General features: G+C 39.4%; 1 protein-coding gene across 1 annotated transcript; it reads left to right on the top strand.

Moving 5' to 3' along the window:
• The first annotated feature begins 1217 nt into the window (after positions 1-1217).
• SUB1 (SUB1 regulator of transcription) lies at positions 1218-16570 on the top strand. The gene is made up of 5 exons (XM_005527991.3): positions 1218-1320; positions 3245-3317; positions 4684-4803; positions 10572-10680; positions 13418-16570. Exons 2-5 carry the CDS (start codon positions 3246-3248, stop codon positions 13495-13497), a joined length of 381 nt encoding a protein of 126 aa, XP_005528048.1. The 5' UTR covers positions 1218-1320; position 3245; the 3' UTR covers positions 13498-16570.
• The last annotated feature ends 10585 nt before the right edge of the window (positions 16571-27155 follow it).

Below are 27155 nucleotides of genomic sequence, written 5' to 3'. Positions count from 1 at the left end.
CACTTCGGTGTGTCTCAGAAGCAGAACTCATTTAGGCGAACTAAGCCGTGTCAAGCCCTCCTCAGCAGGGTGCCCGGGATGCATCACCGTGTGAACACGCTACAGAAAAAAAGCAACACTGTCAGTATGTTTTCAAGGTTATTTTCTTGGGCACCTCTTAAAATGTTGGTGTGTAAAAGAGGCGCTGAGATAGCTTTAAGTTTTCATCCCCGGTGCTTCAGCCCCGCGATGCCTGCCCGAATGGGCGCCCTGATGCTCCCTTGTCCCCAGCTGCAGAGATGGAAACCCGGGGCACGGATGGCAGAAGGGGGATCCGGTGGCAGCAGGGGAACCATCAGGAGGGCAACCATCAGGAGGGGCTCCCGAGCGGCGCCCCAGGTGTGGCGGGGCCGTGGTTTCGCTATGCAAAGCGGCCGCGGCCGCACCCCGACTCACGCCGCTGCTCGGGCGGCTCGGAGCGGCATCGAGGAATCCCTGCAGCGTGAAAAATCCCTGCTATTTATGAATTATTGTAGGGTTTTTTTGTGTGTGTGCATTTTGTTTTTGTTTGTTTGGGGTTTTTTAGGTTTGCTTGGTTTTTTTTTTTCAGCCCGGAGAAGACTGAGGGGATACTCCAGATTACGACAGAATCAATTTGGAAAAGAAAGACCATTGAGACCACCGAGTCCAATTTATGACTCAACACCACCACGTCAACCTGACACTGTGCCATGTCCAGTCTTTCCTTAAACATCTCCGGGTACAGTGACTCCACCACCCTCCCGGGAAGACCATTGCAATGTCTAATCGTTCCCGTGAAAAAATTCTTCCTAATGTCCGTCGCAGTCTACAGCTCCCTCACGAGGGGAAGCGGAGAGGCAGGTACCCATCTCTTTACTCTCGTGGCCAGTGAGAGGATTCGATGGCGAGTCAGGGGAGGTTTAGGTTGGATACCAGGAAGAGGTTTTTCACCGACAAGGTGGTTGGGCACTAAAACGGGTTCACCAGGGAGGTAGTCACAGCACCAAGAAGTGTTCGGACAACGCTGTCAGGCACAAGGTTCGACTCTTAGAGTGTCCTGTGCAGGGCCAGGAGATCGAGTATCCTCTGTGGGTCTCTGCCAATTTGGGATTTTCTGTGATTCTGTATAATCTCCTTTCCAGCACTACGACCCCTCCCCCGCCCCTCGGGAGGCGGGAACGAGCGACGACCGGGACAAAGGGCCGCGTTCCCTTTAAAGCCGCCCCCCGCCGCCTCACGTGAGCGGCCCGGGGCGGGCGTTCCGAGCCGCGTCAGTTCCGCCTGTGCTGCGCTGCAGAGGAGCCACGCGCGGAGCAGGACGTGAGTGTTGGGTCCCCTCGCGCGCCCCCGCCACGCCGCCATTTTCTCCCGCGCGCCCCTTCCCACGGACCCTGCTGCTGCACCTCCCGGCCCTATCGGAGCAGCCGCGGCCGGGTGGCGCCGAGGCGAGGCTTCCCCTTGTTCCTCGAGAGCCCGCGGTGCTCAGCGGGAGGGATACCCCGCTGTGCAGCGGGAAGACCGAGCCGCCGCTGCCGAGGGGGAGCTGCCATGTTGGGGGGTAAAGTCTGGTAGAGGGAGAAGATGGCGCCCGGCCGCGGTCCCCCCCGCGCCGGGAGCATACCCGGCCCGCCGGCGACCCGTGCCCCGCTGGTTTCCTTGCTGTCCTTTTCCTCCGCCCCCCCACGGGTAACCCGCAGTCCATTCGCTGCCACCCTGCCCCGGGAAGACTTGGGCGTTCTCGGCCTCCCACCCTCTCGCCCCCATCCTTATTCGGGTCTCGACTCTTCCTCGGGGGGCGACACGAGCCGTGGAAAAGAGGAATAGGGGAGGAAAATGGCGGCTGGGATCCGCCTACCTGGAGTTCCCGGCTCGTCTTCTTACCTTTCTCCGTTTTCCTTTGGCCTGGCTTATCCCGTCCCCCTCGCCGGCGCTGCGGTGTCTCCTCACGCTCAGCTCTCCCCGGGGGGCATCCACCACCCCACGTACCCATTTCCTCCAGTTTCCGCCCATACTTTCCTCCATATTGTCCCTTTATCCTTTACATGCGGACCCCGGGGTCATCCCCCGAAACACCGTTGGCTCACCGACTCACTGTCATCCGTTTGCTTATTTTCACATTGTCCCATTCCAGTGCACCTCTACCTCCATCCTAGAGCGTGGCTTGTGTGTGCTTCCTCACACCCTGTCTCCTGGGCAGTGCTGCAGCTTTCGACCTTGTGCTACAAGCTATTACCACAGGTTTTGCCCTACTTTAGAACCACATTGATCCATTAGCATTATTTGGACTCTGGTTTGGTTGTTTCGTTTTGTTGGTTTGCTTTGTTTTGTTTTTTTTTTTTTAATTTGCATATGTAGGGTTTTTTTCACTGTCCGTTTAAGAACGCTGTTACTCCTCTTTTCTTTCCTAAGATACTCTGTAATATTTTGGCCTTTCCTAGCTAAGGTTTGTATTGTACAGTTTCAGGGATGCTTAATTTTATTCTGAAAGAACAAATGAACTGTGTATTTGTTACAGAGAGTTTCTAGCAAGCAGGGAAGATGTGTAACCGCTATATCTAACCACATGTTTGCATACCAGGGTGATGTGCAAGGACACCTGGCAGCACGCATTCAAGGAATGCTGAATGTCCGCTTGTCTAGCAAGTTAATAGTCACCAGTGACTGATGTTTTGAAGTTGCAGTGAAAATATTAATTGCAGTGCTGTAGTTCTCTGTAACTGACGTGTATTTCAGACTGTTAGATTATAGGCGGGAGCTCAAGTGTCACCTATGTGACAACTGTGCAGCATGTTGCTTGCAAATCCAGCTCGGTGAAATGCCCACGTCAGAGTACAGATATTGCTAGAGTGTTAATAATTGATATTTGTGGATGTAGTAGAAAGGATTCAGCTGGAGGGCAGTATTGTATTGTGTATTTTACATTGTGGGTTTTGCCATGTCTAGGCTTATATGAAAATTGTGAAAAATCATTCTGCTGTAGACAGTTCAGAAGCCAAATCACTGCATTTAATGTGGTCTAAATGTGTTTTAATGCACTTGCAGCAAAAAGAGGAAGAGATACAAGATGGAAGAGTGCTTGATATTGCATCTGCAGTGCGTATTAAAGTTTAAATGAAAAGGCAGGAAAATATTTAGGAGGGCTTAAAGAAGATGAGCCAGTACAAACAGGTTTGAAGATCGCTTTCAAGCCAAAATGGAATGTCATTCCTTATACAGTGTTCTCATGTTATTTTTCTTTTCCCAGAATGCCTAAATCAAAGGAACTTGTATCTTCAAGCTCATCTGCCAGTGATTCAGATAGTGAAGTTGACAAAAAGGTGAACAATATATGCAGTTCATTACTGTATTAACTCTTTGGTTTCAGACTCGGGTTAAGGAATTAGGGGAGCATTATGTCACAACATACATGTCATTCTGTATGATTTATCAGACACTTTAAGAAACTTTCTCTTCCACCCACCCATCTCAACAACTACAACAACAAAAACCGAACAACCCACCTTCCAGCTGTGGGTTCATTGCATAATTTTTGCCCTGAAGGAAAGCTTTTTTCTTTAGTTGATCTTTGTTTTCTTTATGCCATTCCATATGATAATCACAAATTCCCTGTGATTCTTTGCTGCTTTGTGGCAAGCTTCTGAAGGCTTCTATATCAACTGCCCTGGTGGCAAGAATTTGGACTTGAGAACATGCCTACAGCCACCTGCTGACATTTTAGTATCTAGATTACTTCTCCATAACAAAAATCTGCACTTGCCCTATGCTCCTGGTATCATTTGCTTATCTTGTTTGCATGGGTTTTTTTCTGTTTTTCATTTTCTTTTATTTGGTGTTAAACTGTCTGCTAGTTTCTCACTTAAAAGCTGAGCCAACCTGAATGTCTTTGAATTGATAAATTTTAAGACAGCTGTATTAAATGTATAAATCAAATGTTCCCATTTAATTTAAATAGTTATTCAAGTTGAAGTTTGTATAGCTGTACCAATAATTTTGAACAAAATCAGAAAAAAACTAGTTAATTTATCTTTTTTAAGAAATGCTAGGTGGTAACACAGACACCAGGTCTTTTAATGTAGTACAGTACATGAAGAGGTCTGGTCTCCTATTTTCACATGAGTAGAAATACTAACTTTGTAGCTTCCCTGGGTAATCTGATTTACAGGTGATACTGTCTGAATGCTTTAAAAAGTCTCATAATTTATCATTCTGTGGGCAGTGATTAGATGCTTATTTAAAAAAAAACAATGGTCTGATAGAAATGGTTTCCAGATTCTTTATTCGTTACATCGGCTGTGTGGTTTTTTTGTGAGGTGTAGCAAGCTGTTCTGTACCTTTCATTCTGTTTAGTGGAGAAGAGGGTACCATTTCCATCAGACTTAAATTTTTTATTAAAATTACTGAACTGACAGTGTTACTGTGCAGAAAGAGAAGGATTTCTGAAATGTATTTTGATGGGATTAAATTCTCTTTAAAACCAATGTATTACTTTAATGAGAACAGAATTAGGCTCATTTTGGAATTTTAAAATTCCAGTCTAAAAGTATAGTATTGGATTCCTGCCTTCACAGCAAGAAAGTGATAAAGTGCATTGCTTGTTAGTAGGCTGTGACATACCATGTAAACTTATCTGTAGCATACAGAGTGATTGTGGCTCATGCTTTTCTTTTTTTGTTTTGCTCCAAGGCAAAGCGGAAAAAGCAAGTAACTCCAGAAAAACCTGTCAAGAAACAAAAGACTGGTGAAAGTTCAAAAGGTGCAGCTTCTTCTAAGCAAAGCAGTAACAGAGATGAGAATATGTTTCAGGTAAAACTGATAACTCGTAGAGCCTGATTTAAAGTGACATTACATCATAGGTTGTATAGATTTTATGAGGTGATACGAACTTCTTGACAGTCTAGTGCTTGGCCTCCTGAATCCTTGGCCTCAGAGGATTACTATGCTGGCATTCAGATGAGATGCTCAGAAAAGCATGGTTGGGTTTCATCAGGGTAAAAGAATCTGAGTTGTATCAATTGATCTCATTCTTATGACTTTGCTCCTGGTAGCTCTGGGTAGTCATTTTGCCAGTAAATGCAGCACTTACCATCAGTATATGTTAAATACTAGATTGGGTTTGTCTCTACATGGAAATGTTTTTTGAATTAGGGCTCTTGAAAAAAAATGTTCTTGGACACCGAAGTCTGGACTCTTCGTTCCTATTTAACTAGGTCAAGGGCATCTTGGCCTCCTGTGTTATGACAGCAGATTGGAATAAATTTTGTTTGTTCCTTTATGTTATGATGTAGGGTCTGATTACTGAACATCCATAAAGATAGTAACTTGTGGTATTGCCTTGTTTTTAAGATGGGATGAATGTCTATTTTTCAATAGAAAGATGCATTTGTGAATTCAGGGTATTGCAGTTTGAGGGTTAGCCAAGGCAGTAGCAGTGTGTGAGAGAGCTGTTACACAGCTCAGAATTAGCTGTTTTGGGAATGTGAATCAAGATCTTTTAAAAGTCTCTGACTAGCTGGCTGGAAAGGAACTTAAATTCTTGAGGCTTTGATTCTCAGGTTTGTGAAAGGGTATGGGGAAGGTGCCTAATGAGGTGACCCAAGCACAGAGTGATGTAAATGAAATGGTTCTGGGCTGTAGCCATGAGAAGTAATACAGGGGAGGAAAAGTCTGTTCTAGAGAGAAGACCTGCTTAACTGATACTGTGATATTGTGGCAGTTACTTTTAATGCCTGAATTCTTATTTTTCCAATTATGTTTAGGAGGGGGAGCTTCATTTGAAGTCTGATGCTGAACTTCTGTATTGAAGGAAGTGTATAATCTTTTTAGTTCTGCTTGGGCATGCTTTGAACCATGTAGGAAGAATGAAATAGTGAATTCTACAACTTATGACGTGAACTGCACGTAGAATTCTAAAGAGCTATGTATAAACTTAATGCTATGTTTTTAGTAAGTTCATAAATTCCAGTTGCTATGGTTATACTAAGTTCAGAAATTCCAGCCTTGGAGAATACTAAAAGCTTTAGTGTTCCCCTGATGCAGAAACACACCCAGACCCTTTCAAATAAAAGTGAAAGTATGCATGATCTGGTTTCTTGAAACCGCTTTGACCTAAGATAATAAGAAGTTACTAAAAACAGACAGTAGAGGATTCATATTACTCTGACAAGAACAGGGGTTTTCTGGTGTTGAGTAGCATAAGGATCTTTGAATATCACCTTGACCTAAAATATCAGTGTTACCCAGTCTGTGCCTGCCTTTGAAGTAATCAACAATAAAATATTTTTTAGATCACTCACTGTGTTATGGTGAAGCACTGTCAGTTTTTGTAGTCTAATAGTAACTAATGTGCAAATGTTGGAGTATAGAAATACAACCACAGTAGGTCTGAGGATACTCCCCCTTTTTCCCCTCTACCTAGGAGGGTGTGCTCGTTAATTTTTTAGATGTAGTTTTGTTTGTTCTAGGCCTCTTGGTGATACTATAAACCCTTCTGGAGAGTTTCTCTCTCACAGCAGTAAAATGATCTCTGATGTGGAAGTGACTTTGCAGTATAGCTTTACAAGAGTGGCTTCAGCTGATGAAAATCAGGCTGTAAAGCATTCATAGGATAGTCACAAGTTCTATGGTGTCCATATTGTGTGTGGGAGTGGCTGCAAATGATGTGGAACCAAGAGTCTTCTTGTTCTACACCCTCAGGCTGTGTTCTTGATGCATACAGATTCCTTTAGTATAGAGCTCATTGTGACTGCTGTATTCAGAAGGTTCATCATTTTCATAAAGATCTACATTTTTTGTATTTTTGTTTGAGATTGTTGGTGTAATTTTTTTTTGCAACTGCTTACAAAGAAAAGTGTTAATGTAAGTAGAACACTTCTTGTTTAATGTAAGAGACAAGTCGTATTTTATGTATTTGCATGTCTTGGCCTTATTAGGTTTTATAGGGAACCTAGTATACTCTGCAGCTTGAAGGATTTGTATGCTGCTAGGTTGCAGAAATTTGTTACTCCCATGTGTGTTGTATTACTCGAGGCCCTAAGGATAGGCATTACTTGTGTTAATGTGAAAGGGTTTAGCCTTGATGCAGTAGATTCCTGTCTGTGGCTTCAAGCCAAACTGAGCTCTGCACCATGTGCTTTGGTTGGTTTGACTAATCCTATCATCTACCTATGCCTGATTTGGATAAGGTTTGTCAGGATTCATTAATGACTACCCAGAGCAGAACCACACTGCATGATCATGCATTTAACTGAAATTGCTACTTCAGAAGTTGTCTCTGTGTTGTACTTTCCAACTCCCAAAGTTTGGGGTTTGTTTTTTTTTCTTGTTTATTTGTTTGTTTGCTTTTTTGAATTTTCATCATATTTGGGTTTTGGCTTGTGAGAAGCAAGTTCTTTGATTTTTCCAGTTTAATTTCTCAGTGTCGTTATCATAGGCTCCTGAAAGAAGGTAGACATAGAAATTTATGATTCCTGAAACTATGATTGGTTTAGCACACTAATTATGAAACTTAGGTGGTCACTGATGCATTTCACAATTTGCTTTGTTGCAGATGTCACTGTTTACAGGAGTCTTGTCCTCCTTACATATAGTTATTGGCTAGGGAAGAGAGGTTTTTTTGCTATTTATGCTTGCTCTGTGAGTGCACAGTTTAATCCAGAAAAACTGAAAATAGGAAAAAGGATGAAAAAGTTGATTGCTGAAACTCACACAGGAATTTAGTTGCATATCTCAGAAAGGAACAGAGGTACAGTTCAGTGCTTTTTATTCTAAGAAACAGAAACCTGGAAATAATGGTTTTAATGTTTACTGATTTATTATACTACAATAGAGTAGTGTAATCTAAGGATCTCTACTATTTAATAAAAAGTATATGAACTTCTCTGTGAAGGTTGAACTGCACTAGGTACTTTTCTATAAATCATGATGACTATCTTGGTTTAACCCCAGCCAGCAGCCAAGCCCCAGGCAGCCACTCGCTCACACCCCCACCAGTGAGGGCAATTGGAAGGGTAAAAGCTGGAAAACTGAAAGACATTTTCATAGGGAATGCAAAAGCCACACAAAACAAGGAGTTAATTAATCACTTCCAATGGGCAGGCAGGAGTTCAGCCATCTCCAGGAGAGCAGTACCCATCACATCCAAGTGTCACTTGGGAAGACAAATGTCATCACGCCAAACATGTCCCCTTCCCTCTTCTTCCCTGCACTTTATATCCTGAACAAGATGTCACGTGGTCTGGAATGGCCCTTTGGTCACTTGGGGTCACCTCTCTTGGCTGTGTCTCCTCCCGGTCTCCCAAGCACCCCCAGCTTCCCTGCCAGCGTGGCAGTGTGAGAAGCAGGAAGGGCCTTGGCTCTGTGTAAGCTCTGCTCAGCAGTAACTAAAACATCTCTGTGTTCAGCACAAAGCCAGGACACAGCCCCATATCAGCCAACGTGAAGAAAACTAATTCCTCCCAGTACAGCAACCCTTGGAATGCTGCTCTGGTTATAGAGATACAAAAATACCTTCAATCATTGAAATTAATGTTATCAGCAGGTGCATGAAAAAAGTATTGTTCAGAAATGAACCTGTACGAGAGTTACAGATAGATAAGTATCAAAGGACATAAATTTATGTAACTAGTTAAGTATTTAAAAATTATAGTAGTGGCAACTTTTATATAGAGTTCAACTAAATATCTGAAATTTAATGGCAACATTCATGTAAAATCTAGATGTAATGTGAAATCTTAATTTCAGCATTTACATAGAGAATTACTTTTATCTAAGGTAGACTTAATGATCAAGTGAATGTGAAGTGTTCTTGCCCCTCACCTTATTGTAGTTGGATTAAGAGATACAGTCTTTTCTTTTCCTTGATAATCACATTCTAAACATTTTTACTGTATTTGCAGCTGTAATCTGCTATATTGAAATAGATTTTATTTCTTACAACTAATCAGGAATTATTTGGCAAGGTACTAATATACTTCAGTAGCCATGGAAAAAAAATGGTGCTGCAGAGTGCTCCTGATTGAAGCTGTTCCTGGAGGTAACCTTAAAAGTTACTGGAGTGTTAAAGGGTAAAACCAAGAAATGTTTTCCATGTAGGCTATTTAGGATATTTTTTGCCAGGAGTGCAGATGGACTTGGGCATGGTACCAGGTTTGATCTGAAAGATCTAAGCTGCCATAACATTATACTTTTATTTTTGAGTTTTAAATTTATATTGTATTTAAATTTGTATTGTAATTATTAAATAAAAGTTCTGTCTTATGAACAGTAATGTCTTCTTAATTTTAAAGGATGCTTTGAAGTAGGAGAAGTGCTTCAGACTTAGGTTATCTAAAAAGTCCTAGTTGTTTTAAAATCAATTTTAGATGTCATATAGCATCTGCAGAAGAAGAAAAATTCATTTAAGTAAAGATAATGTATTTATGTTTCTATCTATGTTGTGAAATGAAAGCATATGACTTAAACATCTGTGAATTATTCTTGTTGATTGGAGTTCTTAATTCTTTTTTGTCAAACTTAAACCTAGTGGTTCTGGGCCAGAAGTGTAGGGCCCATCCTTAAATTGTATCAAAATACAACATGTAGAGATAAAAGAAGTTGAAGTGTAGTGTTTTACCAGGAAGGAATATTTTATTTAAAAATTATTTACTTTAGAATCTATTCTTTTGTTATATAAAGTATATCCAGGAAGTACATGCAGAATTCAAGGGATTTCTTAGAATTGCAAGAAATTTGTTTTTTATCGTATTTTAATTATCTAGTTTTTGGTTCTCAAATTCAACCTTGTACTTGGAATTCATATGAATAGATAGTTTTTTTATCATATTTGGAAAGATATTAAATAAGCCCAAACATGTAGTGTAGTTGGTAGTATGCATAGTTGATAGTATGATTCTTCCCCAGCTTCTGCCCACTCCACCCCCCAAAAATAGAGATGTCCTTGTAATTCGATTATGACACTGGTTTGAAAATTACAGAATTCCAGAATCCAAGTTCCAAAATTTCATACTGTGCTACATGCTGGTAAACTTAAAATATTTGACTGGTTTTTTTTGAAGACCTACCTTTGAGGTACCAGTGAGGACTTGGGAGTGGCCATGGGACAGTTGGTGGTGGCTAGCTTCACTTCCATCTGTAATTACTGTGTTAAAAAAAAAAAAAGGGAAGGTATCCCACATGAACATCTAATTTGCTTTCTGTACTTGTGGAATGGACTAAAGTTTCGTTTTGGGAGTAGTGTTCCCTTTTTCTTCCTTTGTTTAGAACTGTTGCAAAGAAAGGAAATCTTTTTTTGTCAGAAAACAGTAAGTTTATGACTTGCTAGATGGAAGCATGTAAAGAATACAGGTATTTTTATTCTCGGAGAGCTGCTTTTGCATTGAGCATTGCCTGCTCAATCAGTTTTAAGTCGTTACTTATTAGCCTACTGACTACTCTGAATTAAGCTTTTAATCTAGTTGTTTCTGTGGTGTCTAAAATAAGCTGCAGTGTCACATGTCAAGAGTCTAATGCTGCTGGGGAAAGTGAATGCTCTAATATGTAAAATACCTAATAGACCATTATATGTGTTTTGACAGATTGGCAAAATGAGGTATGTCAGTGTTCGGGACTTTAAAGGGAAAGTCTTAATTGATATTAGAGAATATTGGATGGATCAAGAAGGTGAAATGAAGCCTGGCAGAAAAGGTATTGTTCTGCTTCATGTTACTTTGTATTAAAACATGGTTTGCATTGTCCAGTAGAACTTCCTATATCATATTTTTCTACTTTGTTGCTACATGATACTTTATGAGTATATTTTTTACTTTTTATTTTTTACTTTCTTATTACAAAGAATTAGTTTTATCTGTAGATTATGGATAAAAGTGTGTTTTTGGCCTGAGTCTGTTTTCCTAAAGAGATCCTCCAGGCTTTATGTAAAGCAAGGTGTCAAATACAAGCAAATTTGGTAGGGGTGTTACAAACGTGCTTATACCATAGCCATATCTTCCGTCCCGTTAGCTGATAAACATAATGAACCAACTTTCTTCTTATGGTTGGTTTTCTTATTTCAGAGTTAATTGAAAATATTTAATCATTCTTATAAGTTTCAAATTTTGTTAAACCAACCATGTCCTTCTGTTTCTACTGTATTTTAGATTAAAATTACCTAAACATTTAATTTGACTAATTATGAAAAAATATTGTTAAAAAAGATTTAGTCGAGGAGAAAATATCTCAAGTGTCCCAAGTTGTAATCTATAGCACAACACACTTCCTTTGTACTTCCAGCTGATACTTGAACAGTTGCTTTTCATGGCAAGGCTTCACTGTGAACTATTTCCAGAACTTGCACATCTCAAGATGGGGATTGTAGTAGGGCAGTTGCTGTAGTGGTGCTATGCTTAATGTTACATTGCTTCTCTTTGAAAAGCCTAAATTTATCCATTTTTGTGTAGCATCAGTGAAATGTATGTATAAAATGTTCTGCCCTGCAGATTCATAGGACCACAGAATGGTTTGGGTTAGAAGGGACCTTGAAGATCGTCTTGTTCAACCCTACTCACTCCCTACTGTGGGCGGGGACACCTTCCACTAGACCAGGTTGCTCAGAGCCTCATCCAGCCTGGCCTTGAGCACTTCCAGACTTCAGGGGTGGGACATTTGCAGCTTCTCTGGGCAACCTTTGCCAGTGCATCATCACACAGTAAAGAATTTCTTCCTGATTCCCAATCTAAATCTACCCACTTCCAGTTTAAAGTCATTCCTCCCTGTCCTGTCAATACATGCTGTTGCAAAAAGTCCTTCCCCAGCCTCATGTACTGGCAGTCTCCTAAGTTTGAAGTTTGAAGAAATGTAATGTGTAATCACCATAGTTTGTTACATTCTTTCGGTGTCTTCAGGAGCAATTCAGTAAACAGTCATTTAGGAAATCTGAGAAGCATTTTCAGCATTTCTTGAATAACCACTGAGAAGAGGTTTGCCTGAAGAGGTATACTGATGCTCAACAGGAGAATTGCTGTTTTTTGATTTGTTGCTAGTTGATGGAAAAGGTTACTTCTAAGGACTTTGTTGTGTGTTTTAGGGTAGAATGCAATAGTATATGCACTTTGAATGGCAAACTACGACAGGATTTGATGGGAGGGCCAAGTGACAAAAATGACATGATGTAGATAGAAGTGTTAATCAATGCAGCAAAAGAGTCTTAATGTTGTTATGATAAAGTTAAGACTGATACACTGTGAGTCTAATACTTCCTTGATGCACTCATAGGCTGCTCATCTAGCTACCCTGAAACCAGGATAATAAGCAGTCAAAATTTTATAATAAAAATAAACCCAGCATGTCTCAAGCAGCAGGTCTGAATTTTGTTTGGTTCATTTGGTCTGTGGTTGAGGGACGTCTTCACGGCGTTTAAGTCCCCTAATAATCGTTAGCAGACTTGACCTGTTTTCAGATGAAACCTGCCCTCCAGAGGCTGGTGAAAGACTGCTTAATGAAGCTCCATGTACACTGCTTGCTGCTTAAAGTTGTGGTGGTTCTCTGATAAGACAGTGATGGTATAGAAAAGAAAATGCTGTGGTCTCCAAAAATGTTCTCCAAAAATTCAAAGTTTCAGCTGTTTTCAGGTCTTGCTCCACCTTCAGGGGGAGAGCAATGAAGGAGAAGTATCACTCGGAGGGGAGAGTGGGAGTAGTTAGTGGAAGAGCTTGACAGGAGAAAGTATGAGAGGACTGGGAGCCTGCACTTTCCACAGAGTGGGTGTAGAAATTTTAGGGTAAGAGTGCGTAGACCAAAGTTCAAATGAAACATGCCTGTACTCAAGCTTGAGAGGAAGTTGAGATCAAATTTAGAAGTGAAATGATGGGTTGTGGGAGTTCTGAATGATTATTGGTTGAATGTCACTAGAAACTATAGAGAACTTGAAGTAAAAAGTAACTTTGCTGTTGGTTCGTGAGTGCTAGGGAGTGATAGTCTCTCCAAAAGATTACTTTCAGCATCTGTTATTTACAGTGCTTTAAGAAACAAAAGTGGGAAAAGCCAGAATTAAGGTACTTGAGAAGTGCACAGCAGACCTGTCTTCATAGGTACAGCTTTTAGGAACCAACAGGAGTACAAATGATTTCCTACTTATCAGCCAGGGCTTTTGTACTGCATTCTGTCAAGCCCAGAGTTGTATTTCATTTCTTGTGTTTAGCCTAGTACTTGTAAAATTATTTGTTAAACACATTTTCTTTGTAAATGTGTCTAGAGATAACTTCAGGTTAAGTTGAAGTGTTGGAAGTGTGTAGTTTCACTTTGTAACCAAGACAGTTGTTGAAGTAACTCAAGTATTGATATTATAACATAGGTGTTGTGTATGAAAGCAGCCTTTATAATAATTGCAGAAGATCCTGCACCACAATTTTTTTTGTCTTAAGTGTTTATTTTTAATGCTTTTCAGGTATTTCTTTAAATCCAGAACAGTGGAACCAGCTGAAGGAACAGATTTCTGATATTGATGATGCAGTAAGAAAACTCTAAAGGCAGAGCCATACAAAAACTTTTATCATTTAGTTGTATTAAGCAGTCTTTTTACATTGGCTTTAGTTTTCTAAAATATTGTTTTCCAAGCTATTGTATATTTGGATTGCAAAACAATTTGTAAGATGAATACTTTTTTTATGTGCATTAAAAGTGTATTCTGAGTGAGGCTATTTGTGTATACTTTACTAAAAGGAATTGTGTTGCTTTCACCCCATGGTGTTAAATAAACAAATCAAGTAATATGTAAAGCATACTTGTTTATGGCCTTTTGATTGAAGGTGTTTGCTGATAAGGCCACCTAATAGCTTTAGTCATTGTTTTAATTTCAGTTTAGTTTACAGTTAATATGAATTTATTTTCTGAGGGGATTTCTTAAAATGTCTCAGTTGCATTTTTTCTTTTATTCCATTTTCTTTGGTATTGCCCTGAAGCTTTCTGCTTTAAGACTTGATACAAACAGTGAATACTTGGAAAAACAGATTTTTGTAGATAATTTTCAATACTGTATTTGCTAATTTACCGTTTTATTCAGATGTAAACAGTCTTTGATATATAGCTTTTTCTGCATTACTTGCATGAAGGATTATGCTAAACAATAACACTTGAACACAAAACACGTGCTCTCTCTTCCCATTTTTCTATAGCTTGCTTGACCTAGAAAATACAGGTAGCCTTCTTTCTTGGTCTTTAGATGTGAAGCATAAACTTTAACAGTAATAGACATATACCTCAGAATAATTCAGTATTTAAAAGCTCCAAATGTGGTTATTAGTACACTCTTCAAGGTTTGCATTAAATTCTTTCTGGAATACATACTGATCAGTTATTCCATAGAAAAGGTGTGGTTTATCTGGCTGTAGGGTTTTTGTTCATTTGAAAGTATTGCATAAACCATGATGCTTAAGTTAGACTATAACACAGGTTAAACAATCAAAACAGGGTTAAAACTGCTGCAGCCAAAATGTCTGTCATGTTTCTGCCCTGTCCCTGCTGCCTGCCCAGGCCACCGAACTCAGGTTGCTTTCTGTGGCTCACGTGTGCACAGCTGGTTTATCTTTGTGCAGAAGGCGCTTAGTGTGCACAGGGAAGCTTACCCAGTACACGGTGGACCATGACCCAGCGAGCTTGGCTGGTCAGCCCCGCTACCTCCTGGACAGAAAAGCCTCTGCCCCGTGGAAGCTCTGTTACACAAGATGCTGCCCTAGAGGAAGGGATTCTGAGTCACAAACAATGGGAAGGAGAAGAGCGAGAATGTACTCGGAGATGTAAAAAGGGCACACCAGGATGGAAGTTAATGGTGCAAGATAGAAGTTTGCTGGCAAAAAATAACTGCAGTGAAGAAATTGAAGCAGAATTGGAGGAGTTCGTTTTCTGAAATAATTAAGCAAAGCAAGAAGATAAAAAAACTTTATGAAAAAGGACATTTCAATTAGTGAATGTCCAACTTAATTAGTGTAATTTTCCCATTTAATGATAACATAGTCTCTAAATTTTGTATAGATAAACAAGATTTACTGTTTAGTTATAGAACATTTTGATATAGTTGTTTATATTATAATCATGTCTGCAAGTGCCATATTCTGTCTATGTGCTGCAGAGTTCATAATGCAAATAGGTATTAAAGGCTGAGGAAGAGGGACTTCATCAAATTAAGTGCATGTTGTTTAGTTAAAATATGTCACATATCTTCACTTGCTTTTTAACTTGCCCATTGTTGACATATTACAAATAAAATTAAGATCTGTTTTTGTATGGCTCAAGAAATCATAAATATTTAAGAACTGCTTAGTAGCAGGGTGAATAAAAGGGTGAAGAGATGTTTGTGGTAGCAGATGTAGTTTTGGGCGCAGCATTCTTTTTTGAGTGACTCTTAACAACATATAGGGCTATTTGGACCAAATACAATAAATATGAAATAGCTGCTAAAATTTCACAGATGAGTGAATGAAATAAATTGCTTCAGATCACTATAGACAGGTTCTAGGTGTTTTTTATTGCAATCTATATAATAGGATTTTATTCCTTTAAGTCTGAAATTTTGCAACAGATTTCATGTGTTTTACCTCAGATCTTTGAAGTGGCTACTTAAAAGTGCATGGTTATGTTATATGGAAGATTGCCTCACTTAGATTGCTGTTCTAATAGGTGAATTATGTTCAGGAGAGTGGGAAATTAAAATCATTCATTTAGGGAGAGTAAGTGAAAAGGTTTAATACAGCGATTAGTTTTCGTGTGGAAATTGATGGCAGAGAAATTCAAAGAAATTAGTATTTGTTAGACATGAACTATGACTTAGTAGTATCAAAAGATTCATGGATGAATTCAAAATGGGATGACTTCATCAGATGACTGATGTGCTTTTAAGATGGTAATATGCAAGTAACCTCAAGTGTGACACATTCAGTATTATTTTGAAATAAATGCTAGTGATTTTTCATGTAATCATCTGTAGCTTCTCTAATTTGAGAAGAAAATTCAAATCTTTTTTGAATAAAGATTATTTTTTGCAGACAGTGTTAGCTAGGGTATGTGTAGAAGTGTCCATGGAAGAAAATTGTGCATGTTTGACAAGGCTGTCTAATGTGAGATAAAAGCACTGCTCCCTTTGCCATTTAGGTGACAAAAGATCTGATTCTTAGTGTTTATGCAGGGCATATTAGCAATATGTTTTATAAATTAGGCCTACTGTGGAGCCTAGGGGAAAAAAAAACACATCACAGAGCTGTGTGTGTGATAATCAAACTGTCATGTACCATGTTGCTCATATGTAGAGATGTTCATATTGAAAATAAACAAATGCAGTACTAATTTTGCTATTTCTTCTAAAGAAAATGGCTCTGGTTATGTATGTATGTGATTTGTTAGTAAAATGAGATTGGTGATTGTAAATCTGGTATTGTTAGCCATGTGGAATGTTTCCTGTTTTGCTCTGGTGATGTCCAAAGCAGAGAGGCCACTGGAAATATGAGCCCTTCAACTGTAATACCTTAATGTTCAAAAAAAACCAGTTAAATGGCATATGTGTAATAACAATCTGAACACTTGAAAATAAAAAAAATACTTCTGTTGACAGAGTGTTATTTTTAATAGAAAATTAGCTTTACTATTATGTTATGGTACCTGCTGTTTGTTTCTTGCAACTGTTGTAATTTGGAAATTTGAAAACTTCATAATTTTCTATTTGGTCTGTATTTGCGGGTGAGAAACTAGCTCAGAGGGATAGAAATTTTTTACTAGGATAAGAAGAAAATCTATTATGTAAATACAGAAGCAGTAGGTGGAAACACATTTTCAAGCATCGGCTAGGAGGAAGGTGCCTGGTAAGTTGTTACTGTTGTGAGATTGGCTGATTATCTTTTTTCAGTGGAGTTTGTCTTTGACTGTAAATGCCACAGATAAGGTAGAAAAATCTCATGTATTTATTATTGTTGGTTAGTTATGTCTGCATAGGTTTCTTTAGGAAGGTTATTTATTTTTCACATACTTGAAGTTACTGATCTTTTGGGAGTAGATTAATTAGTGGTTTGTAGCCTTGAACCTAGCAGTCTTTAAGTAATTTTGAGTAGACCAGCCTCAGAAACAGGAAGTTACTCTGACTCAAAGGGAAGAAATGCCATGAGGGTTGATGGAAGGTCACCACGTCCTCCCTAATCTTCATTCACTGCCCTCCCCTTGCCGATGGGCTTAATCTTTGTAGCTCCAGGAACTGTGCATGGAAGAGCACTCCAGTAGGCACTGTTTTTCCTGTCTTGAATCAAAGCTGTGTGTCCCCTGCTCGCAGTTGAAAGTGTGAAATCATCTGCTGAGGAACTGGAGTAAATGCTCTGGCTTAATGAAGGTTTATCAGGGAAGCTTAATTCTGCTGTCATGTGAACAGGACGTGTTAACAGTCATGGGGAAACTTTAAGAGCCTAGCATCTGTGCTCTTGGTATTGCATTTTATTTAACAAAAATATAAAAACTTTTTATAAGATCTGCCCAGTTTGGTTTTTGTGGTACTTCCATTTTGGTTTCAGTGATTTCATACGCACATCATTGATCAGATATCAATTGAGGTGGTGTTGAGGACTCAGGTTTGTAAGTTACCTGAAGGTACCTAGAAGGAGGTGGGCTCTCAATTCTAAAGGTTAAAGGAGTTTGCTGTAGAACTGAAATTTGGTGCAATTAACAGACTATTGTAGGAAATCTCTACCTGTATTTGATAAGGCTAAGTAAGAAAAACATGCCTGCTTGGTCAGCATGCCTAGTAGACTGCTGTTAATTATCAGCATCTGTGTTAACTATCAGCTTCTATTTTATTTGTGCAGGAATTAATGAGATGGAAACTGTTGAAGTAAAATGGTAAGATTTTACATAACCCTGTTACTTGTGTTATCTAAAAAAGCTGTTTCACATCTTCAGAAATTAAATGCTTTATACTTTCACTAATAGGTTAATGTGTCAGAATGATTTTTACACTGTTGAAAACAGCTCATTTCATCTTAGTTCATCTTAAACCTCGGTTTGTCTATTTACCAAAATATCATCACACCCCAGATCTGAGGGAGAGATGAATGACAGTATATTATGAACAAATTTGAGATTGTCATGACCCTAACAACAGGCTGCTTGAAATTAAAGCTAGGCAGTGTATATTGCGATAATACTTTTCAGTGTGTTTGTGGCATTGATTTTATGTAACCTTTAAAGGTTTTTGCTAGCTGTATCAATGTGAAAGGGCTTTGCTGTTTCTTCTGCTTTACATTTGCCATCCCTTAGTGAGATCAGCAGCTTCTTTTGTATTTCCTCTACTATTTATATTCTGACTGGAAGCATCCATCTGCCTTTTGGAACACAGATATCTGGCTAAACTCATGCTATCATAAAACAAGGAATATCTCAAAGGTATCCTAGTGGTACTGGGCAGACAGAGCTGCCTATTGATAATAAAGGTCAATTAACATGTCTACGTATATGTTTTAGCACTGTGATAAATTATACTTAAAACTGTTGAATTACTCATGCCAACATGCATACTTCTCAAAGGAAGTAATTTTCTTCCTACTTGGATTATTGTTTGTAGTGACGGTACTGGACAAATGCTTTTCCCGCTGAAGTGGTTGTGAACAGCTTGGAGAATATCAGTGAGATAGTTCCTGGGGGAAAAGCTATGAGAGCTGTCACATGGATGGATATCCTTGCCATAAGCCAGGGTATTTGTAATTGCAATGGTTTAATTAATGGAAAGAAAACCTGTTTGTGTGGGCTGCCTGAAAAGTCCCTAGAATAACCTGTAGTACATTACAGATTACAGATGTAGTAAGTTTTTTTGGTGATGTAAAGACTGCTCTTCTGTCCAGAGAAACCTTTGAACAATACTAATTTGCCATAGGTCTGTTTCTATATAACCAAATTTTTAGTTTTGTTTTTTTTTTTTTTTTTTTAAATTTCAGAGATGTGTCAGTGTATGTGGTATAGCCCCCTTTCAGTAGTAGGAGAACTAGTAACTCTGATTGAATCATTCCTGTGCAGCTGTGGGGAGAAGGTGTATTACCTAATTTTCATACAGTAATTACTATGTTAATATTTAATAGTAGTGTGTCTTTCATTTATCCAAACAATTTGTTGTAACAGGAGAATATTTTTGGCTTATCTATTAAACTGTTTGGGAAAAACATTTTGATGTTTGAGGAAGATTTTGTAAACAAGTTATCTCTGGGTATTTCCATCACTCCTATAAATGGATTCATGCCTTAGTGTTTCAATTTTGTGGCAATTTTTTTCAGGAAACGGAACTTTTTTGTGATCCTCAAGGAAATGCTTATTTTTAATGTGCTGCAGTTTCGGATTTTGAAAATCAACTTGTAGAGGTCATGCTTTATTATCTGGCTGAGACTGCTTTGTAATCTGAGTAGCTGCTGAGAAGAGTCTGTTAAATTTCAAGCTTGTGGTAATGCCATGTGAGGAGGTGAGGACAGGGAAATGCACAAATAAAGAATTTATTTTTCAGAAACTTTTCAGAACATGATCTAGAAAAGGTGTGTTCACATTTTGAAGGCAAAGACTAACCTCAAAACCACTAAAAAGCATTCTACTTAAATTTGAAACTGCTTCTCTTCAATCACAAGTTCATCGGATGTGTCCTTTTTATGAAATACTTCTGAAAAACCTAATAGCAATGTTTGGAATTCCTTTTATAAATAAATCTTCATAGATAAACACTATGTTTACCAATACAAAATTCTTAAAGATGAGTTTATACCAAGATACAATTTTTTACTGACTTTGTAGTTTTGACACTTTGAAACAATTACCTTAACTAAATAACTGGGTAGCTTTGTGAGGACTTTGAAGCTTTCTACAAGTGGAGGTTGTGTCCTTGCTTTAAGGAAGAGACCTGTTAACTTCTTGTGTGGAATTTTTGGAAAAAGAAGCTGCTGAGTGTTCTTGGCAAGGAGTTTGATCTGCTTTAGATCAAGTATCACCTCAAAGCCTTGGTACTATCAGTCAGATGTATTAAATGAAGGGTACAATGGACTTGTTTTAAGAATTGTGTATTCTGCTGAAGTAAAATTTACCTGGATATTTAGTATTATTAACTAAACTTTCTTTTTTGTGTGGTTTTGTCTTCAAGAGGATTGAGATTAGCACCTAGGCAAGAAATTTCTATTTCTGCAATTGATAGTACAGTTTAGATAATGTTGAGATTTATTTTGCATTTAGTTTCTGCTTGAATCATTGCTAATGTACTTTCATAGGCATCGTTGATTAGTACAGCATTTAGGATGGGAGTCCTTGTGCAAGGTAGGGGAATACTGTTCTATTTCAAATATCAATCTATATCAAACAGATCTCTTTTTCCATTATGGATCTTTTGAATGCAGGATGTATGGAAAGCATAGACAAGTGGAATGAAATAACTGATATCACTGCTTTTCACTTCAATGTATGCAAGATCTGAATTGAAAACCTTCCTATGAAACAGCATTACAACCTGTTGGCAAATCTTCAACAGTGTATGTAATAATTAAGAGAAGTGAGAATCTTTTCTTTTTCCTGGATAAACCTCAATAATGGCTTTTGAATATTTTCTCTAACAAATATTCAGACAAACATCTGTGTAAGAGGCTACTAAATGCAAGTTTTGTGCTGGCAGCAATACTTAAGTTAATGCTGCAAATACATGTACCAGTAAGGTTGGTGATGGGCCTGAGCGGTGCCTTGGCTCAGGCATCGCCCACGAGCCGGCCGGGCTGATCCCGTGGGAGCCATGCGAGGCCACATCTCCTCAAGGACCGAGGCTCCTGGGCCATGTCTTGTCAGGACATAGCAGCAGCAGCCTGAGCTGGGACCAGACAAAGCTAAGGCTGCCACAGCCACACAGGTGCACAAGTGCCAGGGCAGCGTTTGGCTGCAAGTCTCTCACTCTGCCCTCTGTGTACCTGTGGCTGCCTCGAGCCACTGAGCTCTGCTGCTCTCGTTCTGCCGCGCCCTGACCTCCCTGGCACCAGGAACGGCTCTCCAGGTCACTCCTCAGGGCTGAGAGACACTTTACCAGTGTCAGATCTCTAAAGTGAGATAAGGAGCATTTTACTTTCAAACTAAAGGTATATTGTGTGCTAGTGACATTCGTATATATTCATCTGTTTATTTATTGCAATATCCACCTATTTATTACAAATGCAATAAACAGTACAGCATTTGACAGCTATCTGAATTACTAAGTCATCATTTAAGTCTTTGTCAGATCACTCATTAATTACCCTTAAGTGATCATTTAATCACCATTTGATTACCATCTAATTTCTAGTCAATCATCAATTACTTATAATTTGACCATAATTAAATCATTAATCAAATTATTTTAGTCAACAACTCGACAATGGCTTGGTAAATCACCGGTGATGCCTAGGTGTTACTCCATGCACTTGGATTTTTTGGCTGTTGTAGAGTAGAAAAGGTCATTGCAAGTATTTATTGTAGAACTGGACTGCTCTTTGTGTATGGCATATAATAACACTGCATTACTGTATAGGAGTCCTTCGCTTTGAATGCATTTCCAAACATTCCAGATACTTCATATCTTTTATATTCAGCCTCCTCCATGTTCTGTGGAGGACTCATTTGGGAAAACATTATAGTCATCTCGGAGCATTGGGTTAGGACGGCAAATAGTTGCGAATAAAGCTAGTTGAATTTCTCTGTACTGCTGGCTGCCAGTACTGCTGAGGCATTTGCAGCACTCAGAAATGAAATGTCTGTGGGAGGGCTTTTTTCCGCTTACTGACACATGAATCTTCAGTAAATACTTTGAATTTGGTTGGACAGGGATTTGAGTCATTGTTTTCAAAGTAATGAGAACTGAAATTAAGAACATTGTCTTAAATAACACCCTCTTACTGTGTTAATGATGGGACCGGGGATTTAGAGAACAGTCCTCGCTAGTGCTTAGTAAAAAAGTTCCTGTGTCAATTCTTTGTGTTGAGTTAATTGTTCAATGTTTTGCAGATATATTTTTGTCTTGTTATGCAATATGTTAAAACAAGACAATGTTCATTGTTCAAGATACTTAGAATAATATGTCTACTGTTGCAAATAATTCTGTTTCAGCCTGTAGGAAAGCTGCCAGAGCAATGAGATGAAAACCAGCACAGATCACATGGGTCACATAGTGCCTCCATTGGCCTCAGGACTTTGCTATTTTGTACAACACTGAGCATTTACTGTTCTTAAATATATGAAATTTACAATTTTGGTGAAGATGGATTACTATATCTGGACTTCTTGGCTTGTCGTCTGATGAGATGGACTCAAATCTGTTTTTCTGGTACTGAAATACAGTATTTTTTGTGCCATGAAGTATAAATTCATTTCTCTACTACGTGCTGCTTCTGAATGATCCTAACTTTGGTATTGTCCTGCTTTTTGTGATTCTCCCTAAACTATCTTTCATCCCTGTCAGCTTTTCAGTGCCAGTCTGCATGCTTCCTGGGATAGCAGGAGCAATGGCACCTGTGAGATCCTTCTTTCTGCTTTGCTACCTGTTCTCTCCAGCACTCCTTGGTGCCTGCTACAAGTAGACACTACTAGCCTTCCTCCAGCAAAGTCTGATCTGAAAGGAAACCAGGTACTGTTGCAAAGTACAGCAGCAGTCTCTTTGGACCTTCCTTGATGGGAAAAAAGTAACACAAAAGTGTATGAAAAATATTTCATAGAATCATAGAGCAATTTGGGTTGGGAAGAACCTTAAAGATCACCTAATTCCAACTCCCCTGCCGTGAACACCTTCCACTAGACCAGGTTGGTCAGAGCCCTACCCAGGGCTGGACTTGGACACTTGGGATGGGGAATCCACAGCTTCTCTGTACAAACCTGTTCCAGTGTTTTATCTCCCTCAGAGTAAAGAGCTTCTTCCTAATACCTAATCTGAATCTGCTGTCTTTCAGTTTAAAGCCATTAACCCTTGTTCTATCACTATATGCCCATGTAAAAAGTCCCTCTCCAGCTCTCTTCAGGTACTGTAAAGTGCTATAACATCTCCCATGTGCCTTCTTTTCTTCAGCCTGAACCATCCCAGCTCTCTCAGCTGGTCTTGGTAGGAGAGGTGTGCTCCAAGTCTCTTGATCTTCATGTCCCTCCTGCAGACTCTTAGCAGATCCAAGACCTTCTTATGTTGGGCACAGTACTACAGATGGGAGTCCATTTCCTAGTCCAGTAACTGGTTTTCAAATGAACATGCACCTTCTGTCATGAGGAAATGACACAATTGCAATTTGGGCATTGAGAAAGGCTGGCTTGCTCATCTCTGGGTTGTTTGTTTTACTCCTGCACCAGCTGAGAGGCAGGATCATCCTATGCTCTTCATGCTCTTCTTAACAGCCAACGTTTTATGAAAATCTCAGATGTGCTTTGCATAATTCTGAAGAGAGGGAACTACCTCACAGTTTAGTCAGAATGTGGATATACAATTATTTCAGGTCTTTTCTTCAAGGACCAGATGTTTCAGTTATTATGGAAAATCTAAACATGCTGCATAAGCAAGAGGTCTGTTCTTGCTTTCTGATACATTAGAAGGCAAATGCAGTGAGGGAGAGATGTATGAGAAGTGATCATCATTTGCAGGAGATGTATCTGTAAGATTTTTCCAGTTTTCTGGCAGTTAATATGAGCAGAGCTGCAGTATGGGGCCAAAATGAGATATGTACAGTTTTTCTTTGCAGGACTTTATAAGAAAGAGGTTCAACCTTCCATAATTTAATTTCACTTGTAGCCTATAGGTCTCTCAACAGAAAGCTCACTGTTCAGGTAAGACAGGACAAGACGGTGTTAATATTTGCCCTCACCATGTTTCAGGTTCTTCTTTGGCTGTCTTTGGGATTTCCCAAAATTTGGCTTCTTCTGTGTGTGTTCTCTTTTTATATGGGTCACCTCAGACACTTTAACCCAGGAAGTCTCCTCCCTGGTCAGTTCAGGAGCAGCAGTGCTCTTAGCTGACAGTGAGGAGGAGTTGGGCTAGGGTAAGTATTCAACGTGCCTCTATCCAGATCATGAAACCTCACTATTCTCAGACATCTGATATTTCTGGGAAAGTCTGGACTCTTCTTAGTTTTTCTTCAGCTTCATCTGGCAGCAGTCTTGATCCCATCATCTTTTAATCATCTGGCCTGTAATTTATTTCATTACATGGTAATTTCCAACTGCAAAAGAGGGGGATATTTTTTTTCCTGCCTGTATTTTTTTTTTTAATTTAGCTCATGTTCTCTGCAGAATTATACATTTTCTTTGTTTGAATAGTGCACTGTTTGAATAATTGGGAAAAATGTGTCATTTTCAGCTGGAGCCTCTTGCCTCCAAAGGGTGGAGGGTGGCACACAGGAAGTTTTCAGACCCGCACAGACCTCTCTGAGTGCAGCCAGCCACTAGATGTCAGCATTATTTTAGAAATAACCAGCTGCACTACCGATTGGCCATTCCTGCTGCTGTGAAGTTGATGAGATTTGGTAACTTAGTGCCTAGAGGCTGCAGGCTTTCATATTTATGAAATGCTCATTGACACCTGTGTGGCTAGCAGCATACCAGGGTGTATTATAGTTATAATTATATTAGTATACAATTACTAATAATTTCCCACATTTTTAGACATCGTGAAAAAGATGCCTGCTAAAATGGCTGAGAACAAAGTAGGATTTTGTAATAAGACTTCTGAAACTCAATTGTGCTTGCATTCAAGTGTGAATCTATCAATGGAGTGAGTGAGGCATCTCCCTGTCAGAAAAAAAATGCTTTTCCATGATGGAGCCCCTGAGGAAGGCTGAGGAACTTCTGTGTGCACCTTAGGGCTGCATTTGGGGGGAAGTTAGCTAAATTGATTTAGTGACTCACTAACTGTAGTGAGTGTGTAGACAAGATAGAGTCTTTCTTATATTCTCTCCATTGCTCTTCAAGTGACTAATTTGATAGAAAACAAGCAAGTAGTTTTCTTTTGGGAAGATGATTCCCCTCTCATCAGATGACTGCCTCTGTCAGCCCAAGAGTAAGACTGTGCAGCGGAGGGCAAGATTAAAGAAAGGCAGAGGGACAACCCTGTGACAAATGTGAGTAATTTGGTTTTTTCTATTTTCTGTTTGCATTCCTTACCTGGGAGGCACAATACCTACCTGTCCTCTAGACTCAATTTCCATCCTCTTGCTCCTTTTGCTTTGACAGCTATTCCTTCCTGTTTCCTGGGTAGAGCTCAAGTGTTCTCTGCAGTTCTCTGTGCCAATTTTCCTGTCCTCAAGAGAGGACTAATCCATTGTTTTACTAATCAATCTCTTCCCATTCACATCACTCTTAAACATTTCCTTTTTCTCTATTTCCCACAGTAAGTAATTTGTAAAAGTGTAGTTAACTCTTGCTCTATTTCAAGCCTTGTATTATTGCTTCAATGTAGTTTTTTGTGTAGCCAGTGGGTCTGTCTTGGCAGATCTTTTTATCCGTCTTGACACTAGGAGTTTGAGAGGAGTTAAGAGTTGGCTTGAACAAATGGCAAAGCGCCTGCAACTGTAAATCCAATAGGACAAGGGCTCTCTGGTGAAGAGCTGAATAAAATCTCAGTGCTTAACAACTAATAAAGAATAACATGATAATAGCTCATTTCGGGCTCTGCTTCAGGTCAGCATTGAAACTACATCTGCTGTCTCACAAAGGACACATAATCTCCCATTCTCACCCTTTTTGGTGTGTTCCTATGGTTCCCATGCTTCATGGTTACTATGCAGTGCGTCATTTTAGGTGCTTCATAATATTTTTGATTTTCTGTAGGCTTTTGAACACTTTTTCTAGGTACATCTTTTGCTGAACTCCTATTTTACTATTACCATTATTCACTTGGGGTAAATCCCACTTGGCTTTCTGGAGGAAGGAAAGAAGTTAGCCCCCATGGTTTACTAATCCCTTTGTCTCAAATGTATCTGATATGAAGAGATTTAAATTGTGATTGAATCCTATACTCCCCAAAGCACTTGCATGTTTGCAAAATTGTTATGTTTGCTAGAATCCAGTAAATACCAGACTTACGCTTTATTCTGAGTTGGGAATTTCATATCCTCCTGGAACAAAATTCCTTATTTCCCACATGTTTTGACTACATTATATTGGCGCCACTCATGCCACTCCACTTAAAACTGTGTCAGCATTCTCATTACACGTTCTTTTTCACTTGGACATTGGAAAATTTGCTTCCACTTAGAAGCTTGGTCTTAGCCCAGAAGTAATTAAAAAAACACCAACATTTTCTTTCAATATAATTTGTGTTATTTTGGGAGGAGAAGAGAGAATAAAAAAAAATGAACACTGAAAACCAGCAAAGCGTGTGTTACAATTTGTTCAACTTTGACCAAATGATGGAAAAAATCAGAATTTGTCAATCTTGTTAAGCTGTGAGCTTCAATATCTTTTTAGTTTTATCAGTTTGTTAGGTGGAAAGGTGGAGAGAAATAGGTCTGAATACGCATGAAGGGATTAGTCTGATGCCTACCCCTGCATGTAGGGTGTGCTGGTACTATCACTTCCCCATTTATCAAAAGCTGTGTTATATCTCTTATGTGTCTCAGAAGTTATGATGCATAACACCTTTCTCTGGGGTGCAGGATTACACAGAACCAAAGAACGCTAAAAGTGAGCTACTCCGTTTTTTGTGACAGGCGCATGTGGACCACGTTCCTGGGCACAGCAAATGGACAGAAGGGAGTTGAGATGCTCCAGGTGGGGCCACCTCTCTTTGGGTGAATTCTGGCCAGGTCCTCTTTGTAGGGTCTTTAAGTACCTCTGTTTGGTGAGTGATAAATGGATGTTGTGGTTTAACCCCAGCCAGCAGCCAAGCCCCAGGCAGCCACTCGCTCACACCCTCACCAGTGAGGGCAATTGGAAGGGTAAAAGCTGGAAAACATGAGGGTTGAGATAAAAAACATTTCATAGGGAAAGCAGAAGCCACACATGCAAGCAAAACAAAGCAAGGAGTTAATTAATCACTTCCAATGGGCAGGCAGGAGTTCAGCCATCTCCAGGAGAGCAGTACCCATCACATCCAAGTGTCACTTGGGAAGACAAATGTCATCACGCCAAACATGTCCCCTTCCCTCTTCTTCCCTGCACTTTATATCCTGAACAAGATGTCACGTGGTCTGGAATGGCCC

Source organism: Pseudopodoces humilis, chromosome 4 (assembly GCF_049639895.1).
Source record: "Pseudopodoces humilis isolate 2021_Gansu_Grassland_sample_001 chromosome 4, ASM4963989v1, whole genome shotgun sequence".
Taxonomy (NCBI): domain Eukaryota; kingdom Metazoa; phylum Chordata; class Aves; order Passeriformes; family Paridae; genus Pseudopodoces; species Pseudopodoces humilis.
Note: the sequence above shows the minus strand (reverse complement) of the source record. Positions and strands in the feature narration are given on the sequence as shown.

Coding starts and splice junctions, on each gene's coding strand:
- SUB1 (XM_005527991.3), top strand. CDS start 3,246: ATGCCTAAATCAAAGGAACTTGTATCTTCAAGCTCATCTGCCAGTGAT. Junction 4,804..10,571: donor GAGATGAGAATATGTTTCAG/GTAAAACTGATA, acceptor GTGTTTTGACAG/ATTGGCAAAATGAGGTATGT. Junction 10,681..13,417: donor AATGAAGCCTGGCAGAAAAG/GTATTGTTCTGC, acceptor AATGCTTTTCAG/GTATTTCTTTAAATCCAGAA.